Source organism: Myotis lucifugus, unplaced genomic scaffold, assembly GCF_000147115.1.
Source record: "Myotis lucifugus unplaced genomic scaffold, Myoluc2.0 scaffold_623, whole genome shotgun sequence".
Classification (NCBI taxonomy): Eukaryota; Metazoa; Chordata; class Mammalia; order Chiroptera; family Vespertilionidae; genus Myotis; species Myotis lucifugus.
The window spans coordinates 43,548-63,301 of NW_005871671.1; the positions used below are offsets into that span (position 1 = coordinate 43,548).

General features: G+C 42.6%; 2 protein-coding genes across 3 annotated transcripts in view; both read right to left on the reverse strand.

The window, feature by feature from the left end:
- The window catches only part of LOC102434047 (dedicator of cytokinesis protein 2-like), a 26,861-nt gene extending 23,747 nt beyond the window's left edge, over positions 1–3,114 (reverse strand). The window contains exons 1-2 of one of the 2 annotated variants that reach the window (XM_023746051.1): positions 2,384–3,114; positions 2,122–2,173 (exon numbers count right to left, since the gene is read on the reverse strand). In XM_023746051.1, coding sequence (XP_023601819.1) covers positions 2,122–2,149 — 28 coding nt within the window. In that variant the 5' untranslated portion in view covers positions 2,150–2,173; positions 2,384–3,114. The remainder of the gene's footprint in view (positions 1–2,121; positions 2,174–2,383) is intronic. The other variant, XM_014447169.2, reaches the window with a different exon arrangement.
- Positions 2,861–12,564, reverse strand: LOC111823693 (serine/threonine-protein kinase MARK2-like). Its single transcript, XM_023746050.1, has 4 exons — positions 11,877–12,564; positions 3,361–4,401; positions 2,976–3,042; positions 2,861–2,886 (listed from the first exon to the last, which is right to left on the reverse strand). Exons 1-4 carry the CDS (start codon positions 12,129–12,131, stop codon positions 2,861–2,863), a joined length of 1,389 nt encoding a protein of 462 aa, XP_023601818.1. The 5' UTR covers positions 12,132–12,564.
- Positions 12,565–19,754: the final 7,190 nt, after the last annotated feature.

The following is a 19,754-nucleotide window of genomic DNA, read 5'->3' on the forward strand; positions in this document are numbered from 1 at the left end:
GTAAACTAACTTGCCCAGGGTCACACAGCTAGTGACAGTGTCAGGATTTGAACATAAGCAGCCATCATACCGTGCTTCCTGTTTAATGTAGGAAGGAGAATAGTGGTTGCCTAAGATCTTCATCCTCCCAGCACCCGAATCCCCAAAACCACAGCCCACTAAGCTACTTTCCAGCTGAATACTTCCAGCGGTGAAAACCTTACCACACCACACAGCATGACATTCTATTTTCATGCTCCTCTTTAATTTCTCCATCATTATTGGTAATAATTAGCCATTAATGACAGAGCTTATCCCTTCTGAGTGCTTGCTGTGTGCAAGCAACTATGGTCAAGCTTTTAGTTTTGTTTTGTTTTTAATTATAAATTAATCTTCACAACAATCCTAGAAAGTCAGTACAATTACTGCCTCAATTCTACAAGTGAAAATAGAGAGGCACGGAGAGACTAAGCAACTTGCTCATGGTCACACAGCTGGTGCGTGATGCAACTAAGATTTCAGCCGAAGTATCTGACTCTAGAGATGACACTCCAAAGCACTGCACAATAACAGTTCTTCCCCATCCCACCAACTTCGTGTGAGAGCATTTCTGTAATATCACTTGCTACCATTTATTGATGGTTTAATTCATGTAAAGCTGTATGCTAAGTGTTGTACATGCATTTTCTTATTTCAATACTGTGGGCTAACTATTAACATTCCCATTCTATAGGTAAAGAAGTAGAGATTCAAGTCAATTGATGTACTGGGCCAAATCACCACAATCAGGGTTCAAGGGCATGTCTGCAGGGCTTCAAATCCAGCCCTCCCAGCTGTTCTGCCACAATGTCCCCTGTGAGATGAGCATAAATACAGATAACTGTCTCTTTGAGTACAAATACAGATAAGGGTCACTTGGTTGCAATGGCCTGAATCCACTTGATGGCCAAGGCCACCAAAATCCACCAGAAAGCAGGAAAACAATCAAGGGACAAATAGACCCTGCCCAAAGCTCATGCCCACATCTGCATCTCTGTCACAGGGGCCCCATTCCAGGGACTTTGCCTGCTCTGACCCTTGAGACTCAGTTCCTTGTGCACACTTGTAGGTTTCCTGATTCTCAGAACTTCGGCTCACTCCTGAGCAAGGAGTCTATTGACTTTTACCCCCCAGATACACATTCTGGCTCCCATATGCAAGTTCAACCAACACTGATTGTCCACCTACCATGTACATGGAGCTAGGTGCTTTCAGAAATAAATCCCAATGACACTTGGCGAGAAGGGCTTATACCATCTCCCCATGCTAGGTGACGAGAATGGGTCAACTACTTCAGCGCTGACATCCCCACCCTGCTGGATCACTGACCTCTGTGACCTTCTGAAGTCAGCTGCCTAATCTGGTCAGCTGTCACCTTTACCCAGCTGTACTCCAAGACCTGAATAGGCAGATACCAATAGTAGGCACACGCACAGCCAAATCCTTGACAACAGACTTTGAGCTTTGAGTCAAAGCAGGCTCAGTGTAACACAGCACTTAATCCTACCTACCCCAGGACTTGCCCGAGGCTCATCGTTCTTTCAGGTTAAATAATAGCAAGGGGTTTTGTGCTAATCCTTCCCATGTAATTGCACTTCTTTTCTTAAATGGAACACTCACAAAGTGCATTGCGGGGGGAGATGAGAAAAGGGATTTCTTTAACCATTCTTCTGGACAATTGTGAAGTGCCAAAATACATCCATTGTCCGCTCTTCCCACATCCCAAATACCAAAATGAAATGTACCTAAATTCTCTCGTCACCTAGGAGTTGCAGGTGGTGGGGAGAGGGAGGAGAGATTAAAAATATCCCAGCACACCAAAAAGGAATCACAGCCTAGAGATCCAGTCCTCTCTCTGTCACCTCCCGGCAGCATGATGTCTGGTTGTCACCTAAGCCTCAGTTGTAGGCAGTTAGACAGACATGAGCAGAGCAAGGACGACGGGCCAGCTACAGAAGGTCACCAGGGCAGAACCCCCTGGACACCTAGTGATGAAAAGGAACTGGTAGAGCAGATATTGGAAATATCCACTTCAAAACCTTGCCCTTGGGATTTCTCTCCCCCCTAGAATGCCTCCGGTTATGCAGGTGGGATTCTCCTGACCTTTTCTCCTCCAGCGTGTGGTTGTCATGTGGTAGATGTGGTAGACCCCCACCTGTAGAGAACAAGGGGGCGGGGGGAGAGGGCTGGAGGCTAACTTCTATGCAGGAACAGAAACAGAACAGCCCCTGATAGGTCAGTTTGAAGAAGAAAGCAGTTAATTCCCCTCCCAGGGTTTAAAAAGGAATCCTAGCCCCTTCTCCCTCTCTCCCCACCTCATCCACCCCCCACCCCCAGCTTGAAATTTCTCTTCGAGTGTACTTACTCTTTGTTTGCTCAAATAAATTTTCTCTAGCGAGTTTGGGTCTTGGCTCTGAATTCTTTTCTTATCCAGAAATCAAGTCCTGAGGTTGCTTTGCGTTTGACTGAGTGAGCTGCGGTTAACTGACCTCTCCGTGCATCTGGCCGAGTGAGCGGTGGTGAACTGTCCCGCTCAATGTTTTGATGAGTTCCCTGTCTTCTCCTTACTCTCTGGCCAAGTGAACTCTCTTGTCCTCATGGTGGCTGGGTGAAGTGTGGCCACCGACACTCCACGCTGGAACATTATTTCGGTACCACCCGTGTCATTTTCACGCGGGGTTTTTTATTTTCTCCAGTGCAACACAGCAATCTTTTAAAAAATCCTAAAACCCTTCTTGCCATCCCTTTTCGGCGCTGGGTATGATGCGATGAAGACTGCAGGTTGTCCTCACAAGATGGCCCAGCTTGGCCGTTGGTAGTGGTTCTCACCTCTGTGCCTCCACTACAGCTTCTGGGGCTGCTGCTGCTCTGGGTGACAGGGGAAACCTTATTGTCACCTTGGAGAGCTGGCCTCAGTTTCTCATTCCTTAAGTCCCTGGTGTCTAGCTGGCTAGTACTCTCCAAGTGTTCGCTGCCAGGCTGACTCTTCTTTTCCAAGTGTGCACTGCTACCCTGGCTGGTCTTCTGCAAGTGCGCACTGACAGGCTGGCTGATGTTCTCCAAGTGCGCACTGGCAGCCTGGCTGATGTTCTCCAAGTGCGCACTGGCAGCCTGGCTGATGTTCTCCAAGTGCGCACTGGCAGGCTGGCTGATGTTCTCCAAGTGCGCACTGACAGGCTGGCTGATGTTCTCCAAGTGCGCGCTGGCAGGCTGGCTGATGTTCTCCAAGCGCGCACTGCCAGCCTGGCTGATGTTCTCCAAGTGCGCGCTGGCAGGCTGGCTGATGTTCTCCAAGCGCGCACTGCCAGCCTGGCTGATGTTCTCCAAGTGCGCGCTGGCAGCCTGGCTGATGTTCTCCAAGTGCGCACTGGCAGGCTGGCTGATGTTCTCCAAGTGCGCACTGGCAGGCTGGCTGATGTTCTCCAAGTGCTCACTGCCTTTCTGGACGACGATCCTCTTCACCTCCACTCTAATGGGAGGGGTGGCAATACTCCAATCCAGGGCCCCTGGTGGTGTGGTGGTGGACACACTGAACTCTGGGCTCGGTGGGGGATTCTGAGGTTCTCTGCTTTTCTTCCAGGATCCCCAAGTCCCCTGGGTTGTACGGAGTGTTCTGTTGGAGTCAGAGGATATGGGACTTACTTTTATTGTTCGGCCACCGATGGTAAGTTTCATATTTAATATGCGGTAAGTGCCCATGATGTTATTAAATTTTCTTCCCATCAGGGATGATTCTATTTCCTCCTGTTCATACCCCAGTGTCCTCATTATTTGAGTTACCTGGGGGTCTAAGTGAGTACAGGATGGTTCGATGTAGGGTGTCATTTCCTCTGCCTCCCCCGTATTCACCCAAACGTCTTTCATTATTACTCCGAGGGTGGGTCTTCGGCCGGGGTCGATGTCGATCATGGTCCTCAACAGTGTGTGGCACGGTACAGATAGAAAAGACGGAATAGAAAAGTCCCCGCTCAAGATGTGCTCCCTGAGTTGTTCTAAGGTTTTGCCCACAAATGGACGTAGTCCAGTCAGCATGTTATAGAGCACGACCCCCATACTCCACACGTCCACCTTCGGGCCTTCATAAGCTTCTAGCTTGAACAATTCTGGGGCCTTATAGTTGGGAGTGCCACAGAACGTGGTGAGTTTTTCATCCTTAAACACACCACTAAGCCCGAAGTCAGCCAGCTTTATGTTCAATCCCATGTCCAGCAGGATGTTTTCCGGTTTTATGTCCCGGTGGACGATATGTTTCTGGTGACAATAGTGCACAGCCGACAGCAGCTGCTGGAATGGGGCTCGTGCTGCCTCCTCCGATAAAGGACCCCACCTCTTTAGGTGTTGGTATAAAGTGCCGGAGTAGGCATACTCCATAAATATGTATACCTGGTGAAAAAAAAAAAATGGCAGAGGCTTAGACGGACGTGTTGGTGCTTTGTCCCGGAGAAGATAAGGGCGAGCAGCTGAAACGGGTAACAATCAGCCCGATCAAGCTAAGGAGGCTCAGCTGAGAGACAGTCTGCAGCCAGGAAAGACAGAGAACTCCTAAAAAATGGGGATGGTTAGAGATTGAGGCTGAAACCTCCCCCTGGGCGCCAGCGCAGCGGCGAGACCGCGCCGTCTTGAGTAGCTGTTTCCGCATCCAGAGATTGGCTACTAACCCGGAGGCAACGACTCTAAAGCAGCGCGACTGCAAGAGCCCAGAGGAGACCTGCATCCCTCCACGGAAAGGTTAGACTTACCCCAAAGGTGCGGTTTGCAATTCAGGTTGGAGCGAGGAATGCGCGCGCGGGCGCAGGGGGAAATCTGCGCCCCCCAAAATCCGCTCCCATAGAGGCCAGCGTGACCCGCAAGTGGGGAGGGCTCCCGCAGGGCTGCTGGCAGAAGGTAACACTATAAATAAGCCCATAGTTGGACTGGATGCAAAAGGGCTGCCTCAGAGTTTCCCTGATAGCCGGCTACTTGGCACCAGGGGCTTGAGCGCGCGCAGAGACTCCGAGCAGTTCTGGAGGGTGCAACCTTGCGAGTTCGCACAGCTTCCCAGGCTCTTGTTTACACACTTACTCTTACTTCTGTGAGTTTGATTGTTGACCCCAGTGCATGTGATTGCCCAGTTGGGGTCACTAGCAGAGCTTGTAGGGGAAGATTGTTTTTGGGGAGCCTGGGAAACAGACCTGGGAGTGGCGCTTGGGGAACCAGCTCTGGGCGGAGCTGGTTCAGGTACAATAGAGAGCTCCTGGTCAGAGAGAACTTATAGCCTCGGAGGTCAATCCAGACACACTGCCACCCAGAGGCAGAGCCACGAACTGACTCTTCTGTAAATACAGATAAGGCAATAAGGGGATTTTACGGCCGGCCTTAAAATCAGGACTGTGGCTTACAACACGGAGGAACAGTGTATCAGAGGGAAATTCAACATTCTCCTGAATTCCGGGCGTGCCAATAAGAAGAGTAGAAGATCTGAAGCACCTGCATTAATGCACATTTTTATTTTTATTTTTTTTAAATTACTTTTTCACCTTTTAACTAAGAAAACATTTTTTTCTTTTTTTCTTTTTTCTTTTTCTCCATCACCTGATTTTGCCCTTTCAGCTACTACATTTTTATTTTTAACTAGTATTATTGCCGCTACCATTTTACCATTTTTTAAAGTGTCATTTTATTTTGTCTTTATTTTATTTTGGGACTAATGTTCTCCATTCTATTTTCATCGTTCCTTTAGCAACATTTTTCTCTACCTCAATTTGCCTCTGTGCTAAACAATCTTCCCCACTTTTTCCCTTTTGCTGTCCTGTTTCTCTTACCCTACTCCAGCTTTAGATTTTCCCTATTCTTTTTACCCCCTGTCAAAATTTCACCCTACTTATATATCCTACGTCCAATCCACTGTTCTAAATCCTTATACACCTTTCCCTTATCTTCCTTCACTATCCAATTTTTTATTTTTTATTTTTTTTATTTTATTTTATTTATTTATTTATTTATTTCTTTCTTCTTCTTCTTCTTCTTTTCTCTCTCTATTGTTTTATTTTTGTTTGCTTGATTGACGAGTATATTGGGGTTTTTTTTTTTCCTTAGGATTGTTTGTGAGGTTAGACTGCTTATTTTTTTTTATTTTCCTGCCCCTCCCTCTCCCTCTCGCCCCGGTTATTTCTGTGCTTCTGTTTTCCCTTGCGTCGCTTGATATTATTGGTTGTTTGTAGTTTGTATTCATCTCCAGGAATCTGTTGCTGTAATTTGTTGGTATTAGTGGCGGATCTATAGGAGTTTTCTCCTCATATAAATAGTCTCTTCCCCTTTTATACTTCATTCTCTTTTCTCTCTTACTTTTTTTTTTCCTCCTCTTTTTTCCCCTCCCTTTTTCCAATTTCATTTTTGCACTCCTTTTTTCTTTCTTTCTTTTTTCTCTTCTACCTTTTTCTCTTCTTTCCCCCCTATCTCCTAACTCTCTTAGCTCGGGTGGCCACCTTTATTTGGGGTTAGTAATATCGTAAATACAATAGTGTTCAGTGCCTGGTACGTTGTGCCTTGTTGTGTTGTATTTTGTGCCTTTAAATCAACGCAGCAGATTCAAGCAACAGCGGCCTCCTGATCACCACACGCTCTGCCTGGGGAACAGTTGCTGTGTGTGAAGCCTCCCTCCACCAGCCAGAAGAGCCACCACAGCTGTGAACAGCACCCACCAGAGGCTCTGCTATCAGCAGAGGAGCCGCTGCTACCACAACCGTCCAAGGAGCAACCACAGCCCGAGGAGCCACTGCCACCCAGGGAGCAGCCACTGCCACCCAGGGTCCAGCCACTGAACGACTCAACAACTAGTCATGTCAGTGAGATCAAACATGGGTAGACAAAGAAACCCCCAAAGGAAAGAAAAGGGGGACTCGCCAGAAAAGCAGCTAAGTGAGACAGAGATATGCAACATGACGGAAAAAGAATTCAGAATAAGGTTCCTAGAGTACATGCACCGGATGTTCAAGAAGCAAGAAGAAACAGATGAAAAAATCAACAACTTAAGTAAGTCCCAAGAAGAAATGAAGAGCGACATAGCTGCAATAAAAAAACACCATTGAAAGTATCAACAGTAGACTGGGAGAAGCGGAGGACCGAATTAGTGAATTAGAAGACAAGGAAGCAAAACACACTCAAACTGTACTGCAAATGGAGAAAAAAATTAAAAGACAGGAGGAGAGCCTAAGGGAGCTTTGGGACAACATGAAACGAAACAACATACGAATAATAGGGGTGCCAGAACAACAGAAAGATGAACATGGATTAGAAAACCTATTCGAAGAAATAATATCAGAAAACTTCCCTGAGGTGGGGAAGAAAAAAGTCACACAAGCCCAGAGAGTCCCAAACAAGGTGAACCCGAAAAGACCCACACCAAGACACATCATAATTACCATGGCAAATGTTCAGGATAAAGAGAGAATCTTACAGGCTGCAAGAGAGAGACAGAAAGTAACATACAAGGAATCTCCCATTAGATTATCAAATGATTTCTCAACAGAAACACATCAGGCCAGAAAAGAATGGACGGAAATCTACAAAGTGATGCAAAGCAAAGGACTGAATCCAAGAATACTCTATCCAGCAAGGCTATCATTCAAAATTGAAGGGGAAATAAGAAGCTTCACAGACAAAAAAGGGCTAAGGGAGTTTATCACCACCAAGCCAGCCATGCAAGAAATGCTAAAGGGACTGGTGTAAAAAGAAGAAATATCAAGCTCAGAAAGAAAACAGCCACACACAAAAAAAGAAATGGCTACAAACAAGTACCTTTCAATAATAACTTTAAATGCAAATGGACTAAATGCTCCAACCAAAAGACATCGAGTGGCTGAATGGATAAAAAAACATGACCCATACATCTGCTGTCTACAAGAGACCCACCTCATTAGAAGGGACTCACACAGACTGAAAGTGAAGGGATGGAAAAATATCTTTCACGCAAATGGAAAGGAAAAGAAAGCTGGGGTAGCAATACTTATATCGGACAAAATACATCTCAAAGTGAAGGCCATAACCAGAGATAAGGAAGGCCACTTCATAATACTAAAGGGATCAATACAACAAGAAGATATAACCCTGGTAAACATATATGCACCCAATGCAGGAGCACCCACATACATAAGAAAACTTCTGGAAGATATCAGGGGAGAGATCGACAACAATACAATCATAGTAGGGGACTTTAATACACCACTGACATCACTGGATAAATCCGCTAGACAAAACCTCAGCAAAGAAACAGCAATCCTAAATGACTCACTTGATCAGATGGACTTAATTGACATCTTCAGAACACTTCACCCCAAAGCTGCGGAATATACATTCCTCTCAGGTGCTCATGGGACATATTCAAAAATAGACCACATATTGGGTCACAAGCAAAGTCTCCACAAATTCAAGAAGATTGAAATCATAAAAAGCATCTTCTCAGACCACGATGGCATAATGTTAGAAATAAACTACAATAAAAACAACCCAAAATACTCAAACACTTGGAAGCTGAATAGCATGTTATTAAATATTGATTGGGTTACCAATGACATCAAAGAAGAAATTAAAAACATCCTGGACACTAATGACAATGAAAACACAACAATCCAAAACCTCTGGGACACAATGAAAGCAGTCCTGAGAGGGAAGTTTATAGCTCTACAGGCCTATCTCAAAAAACAAGAAAAAATGGTAGTTAATCATCTAACTCTACAACTCAAAGAATTAGAAAGAGAGCAACAAGAAAACCCCAGAGTGAGCAGAAGGAAGGAGATAATAAAGATCAGAGCAGAAATCAATGAAATAGAGACCAAAAAAACAATACAGAAAATCAATGAAACCAAGAGCTGGTTCTTTGAAAGGATAAACAAGATTGACAAACCCCTAGCCAGGCTCACCAAGAAGCAAAGAGAGAGGTCCCAAATAAACCACATCAGAAACGATAGAGGCGAAATAACAACAGACCCCACAGAAATACAAATGATTGTTAAACAATACTACGGGCAACTCTACTCCAACAAACTAGACAACCTGGAGGAAATGGACAAATTCCTAGAAAAATACAACATTCCAAAACTCAATCAGGAAGAATCTAAAAATCTCAATAGGCCAATAACTATGGAAGAAATTGAAGCAGTTATCAAAAAGCTTCCAGCAAACAAAAGCCCAGGACCGGACGGCTTCTCAGGGGAGTTTTACCAAACTTTCAAGGAAGAACTAAAACCTATCCTCCTCAGACTACTACAAAAAGTTCAAGAGGAAGGAACACTTCCAAACACATTCTATGAAGCTAGCATCACCCTAATTCCAAAACCAGGTAAAGACAACACAATGAAAGAGAATTACAGGCCAATATCCCTCATGAACATAGATGCCAAAATCCTCAACAAAATCTTAGCAAATCGGATCCAGCAGTACATCAGAAGGATCATACACCATGACCAAGTAGGATTTATCCCAGGGATGCAAGGATGGTACAACATCCGTAAATCAATAAACGTGATACATCACATAAACAAATTGAAAGAAAAAAACCACATGGTCATATCAATTGATGCAGAAAAAGCATTCGACAAAATCCAACACCCATTTTTGATAAAAACTCTCAGCATGGTGGGAATAGAAGGATCATACCTCAACATAATAAAAGCCATATATGACAGGCCCACAGCCAACATCATACTCAATGGACAAAAACTAACACCATTTCCCCTAAGAACGGGAACAAGACAGGGATGCCCACTCTCGCCACTCCTGTTCAACATAGTACTGGAAGTATTAGCCATTGCAATTAGGCAAGAAGAAGAAATAAAAGGCATCCAAATTGGAAAAGAGGAAGTAAAACTGTCCTTATTTGCAGATGACATGATATTATACATACAAAACCCTAGAGACTCCATCAAAAAGCTACTAGACTTAATACATGAATTTGGCAATGTAGCAGGATACAAAATTAACCCCAAGAAATCTGAGGCATTTCTATACACCAACAGTGAACTTTCAGAAAGAGAGATTAGAAAAACAATCCCATTTACCATCGCACCAAAAAAATTAAGATACCTAGGAATAAACTTAACTAAAGAGGTTAAAGACCTCTACTCAGAAAACTACAGGACGTTGAAAAAAGAGATAGAGGAAGACATAAACAGATGGAAGAACATACCATGTTGTTGGATTGGTAGAATCAACATCATTAAAATGTCCATAACTACCCAAAGCAATCTATAAATTCAACGCACTTCCCATTAAAATACCAATGGCCTTCTTCAAAGATCTAGAACAAACTCTCCAAAAATTCATCTGGAATAAAAAAAGACCCCAAATAGCTGCAGCGATCCTGAGAAAGAACAAAGTAGGTGGGATCTCAATGCCAGATATCAAGCTGTATTACAAAGCCACTGTTCTCAAAACTGCCTGGTACTGGCACAAGAACAGACATATAGATCAGTGGAATAGAATAGAGAGTCCAGAAATTAGCCCGAACCAATATGCTCAATTAATTTTTGACAAAGGAGGCATGAACATACAATGGAGCCAAGATAGTCTCTTCAATAAATGGTGTTGGGAAAATTGGACAGATATATGCAAGAAAATGAAACTAGACCACCAACTTACACCATACACAAGAATAAACTCAAAATGGATAAAGGACTTAAATGTACGACAGGAAACCCTAAAAATTCTAGAAGAATACAAAGGCAACAAAATCTCAGACATATGCCAAAACAATTTCTTCACTGATACAGCTCCTAGGGCAGTTGAAACTAAAGAGAAACTGAACAAATGGGACTACATCAAAATAAAAAGCTTCTGCACAGCAAAAGAAACCATCAACAAAACAACAAGAAAACCCACCTCCTGGGAAAACATATTTGCCAACGTCATATCTGATAAGGGCTTAATCTCCAAAATTTATAGGGAACTCACACAACTTAACAAAAAGAAGATAAACAATCCAATCAAAAAATGGGCAAAGGATCTAAATAGACACCTTTCAAAAGAGGACATTCAGAAAGCCAAGAGACATATGAAAACATGCTCAAAGTCACTAATCATCCGAGAGATGCAAATCAAAACAACAATGAGGTACCATCTCACACCTGTCAGAATGGCCATCATCAACAAATCAACAAACGACAAGTGCTGGAGAGGATGTGGAGAAAAAGGAACACTTGTGCACTGCTGGTGGGAATGCAGACTGGTGCAACCACTATGGAAGGCAGTATGGAGGTTCCTCAAAAAATTGGAAATGGAACTCCCATTTGACCCTGTGATCCCACTTCTAGGAATATATCCCAAGAAACCAGAAACACCAATCAGAAAGGATATATGCACCCAGATGTTCATAGCAGCACAATTCACCATAGCTAAGATCTGGAAACAGCCTAAGTGCCCATCAGTAGATGAATGGATTAGAAAACTGTGGTACATCTACACGATGGAATACTATGCTGCTGTTAAAAAGAAGGAACTCTTACCATTTGCAACAGCATGGATGGAACTGGAGAGCATTATGCTAAGTGAAACAAGCCAGTCAATGAAGGAAAAATACCACATGATCTCACTCTTTCATGGATAATTAAGACCATTACAAACTTTTGAACAATAATAGATACAGAGGCAGAGCTGCCTCAAACTGATTGTCGGACTGCAGTGGGAAGGCCAGGGAGGGTTGGGGGACAGGAGGGAGGGGAGTAAGAGATCAACCGAAGGACTTGTATGCATCCATATAACCATAACTAATGGACATAAGACACTGGGGGGTAAGGGAGGGCAGGGGCTTGTCAAGGGCGGGGGGGGAAAAGGACACTTATGTAATACCCTTTGTAATACTTTTAGCGAAAAAAAAATATGTATACCTGGTGGTCAGTGTTGACCACTTCGAACAATTTTACAATGTTCGGGTGGTTTAATTCTTTCATACAATATATCTCTTCGGCCACGTCTGCGGGATCTTCACAGTTGACTATTTTCACTGCCACCTTCATGTTGGTAGGGAGGTGGCGGGCCAGTCTCACTTCTCCAAAGGAGCCCCTCCCGATGTCATCGAGGATGGCATAGTTCCCACACAGCCACTCCACTCTGGCCGATGTGTCCTCAAAAAAATCACACATGGTGATTTAAATGTTCCCCTGAAGGGGACAAGTGGTAGGAGGGGAGCAGGAGGAGGAGGAAGAGGAAGAGGAGGAGGAGGAGGAACAGGAAAATGAGGAGAAGGAAGAGGTAAAAAGAAAAAACCAATAAATCCGACAATCCACTACTACCAACCAATCCAACCAACCACTACAACCCAACAGCTTCCTGGACTCAGCCAGAACCTTATATAGGATTGGCTTTGAATCGCATCACAATGGCGCCTTATGAGGTCAGAGCAAGAAATGGACTCATCATGGTTGGGGATGGACCACAGTGGTTTTCTCTCTTTTTGGTCCCATGATCCTTATACCCTGAGGAAAAATAAAATGACCACAAAAGAGCTTTTTTATAATGCGGAATATTAAAGATTGATGTATACTTTATTAGAAATGAAAATCTGAAGGGAAGGAAGGAAGGAAAGAAGGAAGCAAGGAAGAAAGGACGGAAGGAAGGAAGGAAGGAAGGAAGGAAGGAAGGAAGGAAGGAAGGAAGGAAGGAAGGAAGGAAAGTCTGACTTACTCTCATGCTCCAGGTCTCAGTTCAAATATCACCTGCTTAGTGAGCTTCCCCGGTCCATCCATTCCTACCTGCCTCACCCAGCCCATCACGTTTGTCATCTTCATAGCACTGACCACAGTGTGGCTGATTCTTGTTTACTGTCTGTCCTTCCCATGAAGGGAGGAGCATGACTGAAGTTTTCCCTGTGTCTAGCACATGAGTGGCAGGAAACACAGTAAGTTTTTAATCAATATTTGTTCACTGGATTAATAATGAGTTTGGGGAATAAAAATATATATGGCCAACTATTTATTTAATCAAAGTGATTCCTAAAACATCTTAAAAAACCATCATGTTCTGTCCTCACTTAGGTTTGGGGGCAGATAAGATAAGAAAGAGGAGGGCTGAAGTCTGGCTTCCAAGGAATGTGGTCGCTCAGTGAGACTGAGGAAGGCCAAGTGGTAGGAGCCTTGATCAGGATGAAAGATGATTTATCCTTCCAGTGGTACTTGCTAAGGATGCAATAAATTTGGAACCGTAATGAGGGTGCAAGTAGTTTTGCACTTTGAATATCCAATACCAGATGACACAAAGGACTTGTCAGGTGACCCTGAGAGGGCCATTTAGGTGAATTTCTGTGGTACTTAAATGAACCATCTCTGTGGACAGAAGTGATGCTGAGGCTTGTTAATTTACATTTGTGGAAACACTGAAACCTCTGGATGGAAGACATTCTGCATGGGTACAAAGGGTGAGGTAATATGTTGGGGCAAATTCTACCCTTTATGGGGGCAGAGAGGGAACACACAGGCTTGGGGACACTTAGGGGGAGCCTCTGGCACATTATGATTCAAACTAATCTTCGAAGAAAGCTCCCTACTTTCAGTACACTGAGTGTTTTAACCACATGTATAAGTTATTATTCTCGTAATTACTTTAACATTTCCTCTGTGTAAAGGGAATCTTTAGAGGGGTTAGCCTGTGAGTTTTTCCCTCGACTGCACTTTAGTTTGTTACTTTTACTACATCAGTGACACTCAGCTCCTAAGCATGACAATCTCTCCTGCTGAGCTGATTGGGACCCAAATGGGGTCATCTCATCAATTCTAGACAGCTGTTCACAAGTTCCAGTCAGAGATAAGAATAAGCTCAAAAAGGAGAAGGAAGAATTTCAGCAAAAGCTGCCACTCTATGAGTTCATTGTATCCATTTATAAAAAGTGGTATTAGTAGTTAATAATACCAATTCGTTTTCTTATCATAATGATCCCTTTCTGCAAGGTAAATGCATACGCAAAGATAAGACATTTAACGTAAAACTGTCAAATCAAAAGCTAAGCTTTAAAAAACAACAAACAAGCTATCATCTTTTTCAATATGCTACATCAGTTATCTGCTTGTGATTGTGCCCAAATGAGCATATAGCTTTCTTATGTTTTTTTTCTCCTTGTAATTTGCTTAGTTTTGGAGGGAGGTAGGCAATAAGTAATTTTACTTCTTGTTCTCAGGAGTAAGAAGGATTTTTTGCTTTAGTGTGCCTGGCTCTTCCTGAATGAGGACTGAGCGTCCTGAACTTTTCAATGGGTCCGGACAAGTCCTAGGAACTGCTTCTTCAGACCTGATGCTCTTTTCTGTTCATCATATCTCCTGGGATTTTCTTTTCCTGATTTGCCTCCAAAATCTCTTCTTCCTCAGGAGGTAGCAGGGCCCCTTCTTGCTGCTCAGAGGCCATGCAAGGTTGCGTTCTTTCCAGGGCCAGTCCTGCATGTGTCCATGAGCCCACACCAGCTCATTACGGGGTGCTTCCTCGACCTCAGCCAAGGTTCTGGTTAGATGGATACCGCGCATGGAGCCACAGGAGAGGTTGCCCACATCCAGCCTGAAGACTTAGGATTTCTTCTTGTCTCCTCATACATGAACTATATGAATGACGTGGGGCCATTCTATTCATTAGCCGCCGAGTGCCCTAGCTCATATTTTCTCTTTTTGTGCCAAAGTTTTCTTAGCTTTTGAACTAGTTTTCTTAAGGGAGGCCTATCACTGCAGGTTGCCTGGAAAGATGAAATGCAAAGACCCTAGGGACTGATTTGTAAACTCCTACCCTCTGATCCATCACCTGACAATAGAGTATTAAACATTATAATATGACAGAAAACAGTTGAACCGCTAAATTTCTCTGGTCTTAGCATCCTAAACAGAGACTAGGGTGCTATAAGAAAAATGTTTGGCATTTCAAATTAAGTGGATTTTTTAAAATGTTTAGTTTTTGTTAATCCTCACCCGAGGATATTTTTCCCATTGCTTTTTAGAAAGAGTAGAAGGGAGGGAGGGAGAGACAGACAGACAGACAGGTAAACATCCATGTAAGAAGACACATCAATTGGCTGCCTCCCGCACATGCCCCTGGAGCCAGGGATGACACCTGCCACCCAGATATGTGCCCTTGGCCAGGAATCACACCCAAGACCCTTTGGTGCATGGGCCTACGCTCTACCTACTTAGTACCACTGGCCAGTGAAAACTAAGTGGCTTTTTTTACTGACTGCAGGGCTTTCTCTAGCGTTTGACAGAACACGTTTGTTTTCTTTTTGATTGTGTGGATGAAAGGGGGCCACGTGCTAACTTGGCTAGTTCAGGGGAAGCCTGCATGGTGGCCTTGCAAACTCAGAGACCTAAAGTAACCACAAAGTATGGTCTGAAATTAAAACTTTTTAAACCAACAGCAGCTTATTGTGAGTAGTCATGTCCTAGGCCAGTGGTTGGCAAACTCATTAGTCAACAGAGCCAAATATCAACAGTACTTCTTCAAAACAGACTCACTCAGGCCGAAAACCGACTTCTGCACATGGGCCACGAAGTTTCAATCACACTGTACGCGTGCCCACACGTGGTATTTTGTGGAAGAGCCACACTCAAGGGGCCAAAGAGCCGCATGTGGCTCGCGAGCCGCAGTTTGCCGACCACTGTCCTAGGCCAGCATCTTCCCTGAAAAAGGTCAATCTTTACCTTACCTGAGCTGATCCATTATCTTTCTGCATCTTTGATAACATATTCTTACAATGTCAAAATAATTTTTCTTTTTCAGGACCCCTCAAAGCTCAGGCATCACTCTGTGGAGACCACAAATCCCCTCATTGCTATAGGTAATTGTTGACTGTTAACTATCCTGCACCCACCTAAGTCAAAGAAGTCTGTGACTATCATTTTACTTTTTATTCAATCTGAGAAGTTTCCCTGCTTTGCTTTCTACCACCTTCCTAATCTATCACCAATGGATTTCATGTAACCCACCAGCATCTCCTCAGTTGATTGTAATGTATAAAATAAGATGCAAAACTGCTATTCTCTGGAGCATTATCACAATCCATTGAGATTCTGTTTCCCAGCATTTGTTGACAGTTTGCCTCGAATAAACCCACAAAAATTCTTCACAGGATTCAAAGTTTCTTACATTGACAATTGGTCAAAAGCCCATGGTCTTGACTTGAAAGAAAACAACTCTGGGTACCATCACCACCACCTATTCAGCCAACATCAAATTTTATTGAGCAACCTCTGAGTGCAAAGATATTATACTACACACGCCAAGGAAATACATCTTTCTCTTCACACTTTAAAGGATAAATCCAGACAAATGGAAATACTCATTTTTTTAGTCACTCCTATGAGCACAATTTAAATAGGCAGGTGTGGGGTATATAGAGGGGCTCATGACAAAGGTCTTCAAATGGGAACATCTTTGCATCAGTTACTAGTTCTGTAAATTGTTTGAGTCCCTTATACTTAAAAATGGCATCAATGCCCCACTGGTGTGGCTCAGTTCCATTACAGGTCAGGGCACATGTCTGGGTTGTGGGCTTGATCCCCAATATGGAGCATGGAGGAAGCAGACAATCGCTGATTCTCTTTCATCATTGTTTCTCTCTCTCCCTCTTTAAAATCCATAAAAACATATTTTAAATAAATAAATAAATAAGGCATCGAAATCCTTCAGGTTCTGTGGAAAAGGAAATAGGATATACCATATTTGTTTAGAAGATACTAATCAGGCAGCATGTATATTCATGTCTAACCTGCAAACCCATGGACTATTCTCATAATTATATGCTTAGTACCTAGTTTTACGCTCACCAAAAGTTTTCAGGGAGGGGTGTGGTTAACTCTTGCTTCCCTTTCTTTGTCTCTAAAATGGAAATAATAGCACCACTTACTTACAGTCCTCTCTCTGCAGGTAAATGATTAACTCTTGCTTCCCTTTCTTTGTCTCTAAAATGGAAATAATAGCATTGAATTCATATAGTTGTGCATGGGAAATGAGATCAAGTGTAAAAAAAATGTATAGAAAGCCTGAAAGAATTGAAAGTATTCAAGAAACGAGCACTTTTTTTTCCTCCCTTTAAATTAAAGAGTTCGTGTAAGTAAATGAATGACATAAGGACTTTTAGCAATTGTGATCTTTTTCTCCTATGAACTGTGTATATTGCACTTAAAGTTCACTTCAGTTTCATGGCCACTGTGTTTTCTCTTGTGTTGTTTAATGCTCTAATCACACTATACATTGGTTATACATTTAACCATACTAGATACTGTCTCCCAAGCTGAATGAAAGGTCCTTGAGCATCAGACTTGTTAGAATCTTTTGTTCATGCATTTCTATGGTTATTTAAAGTGTTCAATATATATTTATCATGACTAACTTGGATAACATAATAAATACCTGTGATTAAACCATGACACTGAAAAAAAAGAAATAGAGAAAGATACAAACAAGTGGAAGCATATACCCTGTTCATGAGTTGGAAGATTTAATATGATTAAAATGTCCATACTACCCAAAGCAACCTACCACTTCAACACAATCCCTATTAAAATACCAATGGCATGCCCTAGCTGGTTTGGCACAATGGATGGCGTGTCGGCCTGCAGACTGATGGGTCCCAAGTTTGATTCTAGTCAAGGGCACATGCCCAGGTTGCAGGCTTGATCCCTAGTGGGGGACGTGCAGGAGTCAGCCAATCAATGATTCTCTCTCATCATTGATGTTTCTACCTCTCTCCCTCTCCCTTCCTCTCTAAAATCAATAAAAAATATATTTTTTAAAAATACCAATGGCATATTTCACAGGTCTAGAACAAATATTCTAAAAATTTATATGAAACCAAAAAATACTCCAAATATTCACAGTAATCTTTAGAAAGAAGAACAAAGTTAAAGAAATAAAAATACCAGATATCAACCTAGATTACAAAACCATTGTAATCAAATCAGCCCTGTATTAGCACAAGAACAGGCATATAGATCAAATGAACAGAACAAAGACCCTAGAAATAGACCCACACCATTGTGGTCAATTAATATTGACAAAGGAGGAAAGAACATACAATGGAATCAAGACAGCCTCTTAAAAAAATAGCGTTGGGGAAATTGGGCAGGTACTTGCAACAAAAAATGAAATTAGACCACCAATTTACAGCATACACAAGAATAATCTCGGACCCTAACCGGTTTGGCTCAGTGGAGAGAGCATTGGCCTGAGGACTAAAGGGTCCCAGGTTCAATTCCATCAAGGGCATATACCTTGGTTGCTGGCACATCCCCAGTAGGGACTGTGCAGGAGGCAGCTGATCGATGGGCAGCTGATCGATCGGCAGCTGATCAATGTTTCTCTCTCATCGATGTTTCTAACTATCTTTCTCCTTTCCTCTCTGTAAAAAAAATCAATAAAAATATATTTTTAAAAAAGAATAATCTCAGAATGGATAAGAAACTTATATGCTAATCACAAAGCCATAAAAATCCTAGAAAAAGACATAGGCAGCAAAATCTCAGACATCTCATGGAGCAGAGTTTTCACCAATACACCTAGAGCAAGAGAAACAAATGAAAATAAATAAATAAATGGGACTCAATCAAACTAAAAAGCTTCTGAACAGCCCTAGCTGGTTTGGTTCAGTGGATAGAGCGTTGGCCTGTCGACTGAAGGGCCCTGGGTCCATTTCCAAGGTCAAGAGCACATACATGCCTTGTCCCCCAGTAAGGGGCATGCAAGAGGAAGCTGATCAATGATTCTCTCTCATCATTGATGTTTCTATCTCTCTTTCCCTCTCTTTCTCTTTGAAATCAATAAAAATATATTTTAAAAAAATAAATTAAATAAAAAGCTTCTGAACAGCAAAAGAAAATATCCTCAAAATGGAAAGGGAACCCACTGTATGGGAGAATATATTTGCCAAGGATACATCTGATAAAAGGTTAAGTTGAAAAATATATTAAAAACTCATACAATTCAACAAAAGGAAGACAAACAATTGAATTTTAAAATCCAGGCTAGAGCATCAGCCTGCATACCAAAGGGCCCCAGGTTCAATTCCGGTCAAGGTCATGTACCTTGGTTGCAGGCTCCTCCCAGACCCAGGCCCTGGTTGGGGCTTGTGCAGGAAGCAACTAATCGATGTATTTCTCTCAAGTGGATATTTATCTCTGTTTTCCCCTCTCCCACTCTCTCTAAAAATCAATGGAAAAATATCCTCAGGTGAGGATTAAAAAAATAAAAATGGGCAAAGGACCTGAACAGACACTTCTCCAAAGTGAACATACAAATGGCCAAGAGACATATGATAAAATGCTCAAAGTCACTAATCAGAGAGATGCAAATTAAAACGACAATGAGTTATCACCTCATACCTGTCAGAATGGCTACCATCAGTAAGTCAACAAACAAGTGCTGGTGAGCATGTGGAGGAAATACCAATGGCACACTGCTAGTACACTGCTGGTGTGAACTCAGACTGCCGCAGTCACTATGGAAAACAGTATGGAGTTTCCTCAAAAAATTAAAAATGTAACTGCGTTTGATTTATTCCACTTCTAGGAATATATCCTAAGAATCCTAAAACACCAATTAGAAAGAAGATATGCAACCTTATGTTCATAGCAGTGTTATTTACAATAGCTAAGATCTGAAAATAGCCCAGGTGCCCATCAGCAGATGAGTGGATAAAAAAAGCTGTGGAATAGTTACACCATGGAATACTATGCAGCTGTAAAAAAAAAAAGAAAAAGAAAAAAAAGAAGGAACTACTCTTTACTCCTTTTGCCACAGCC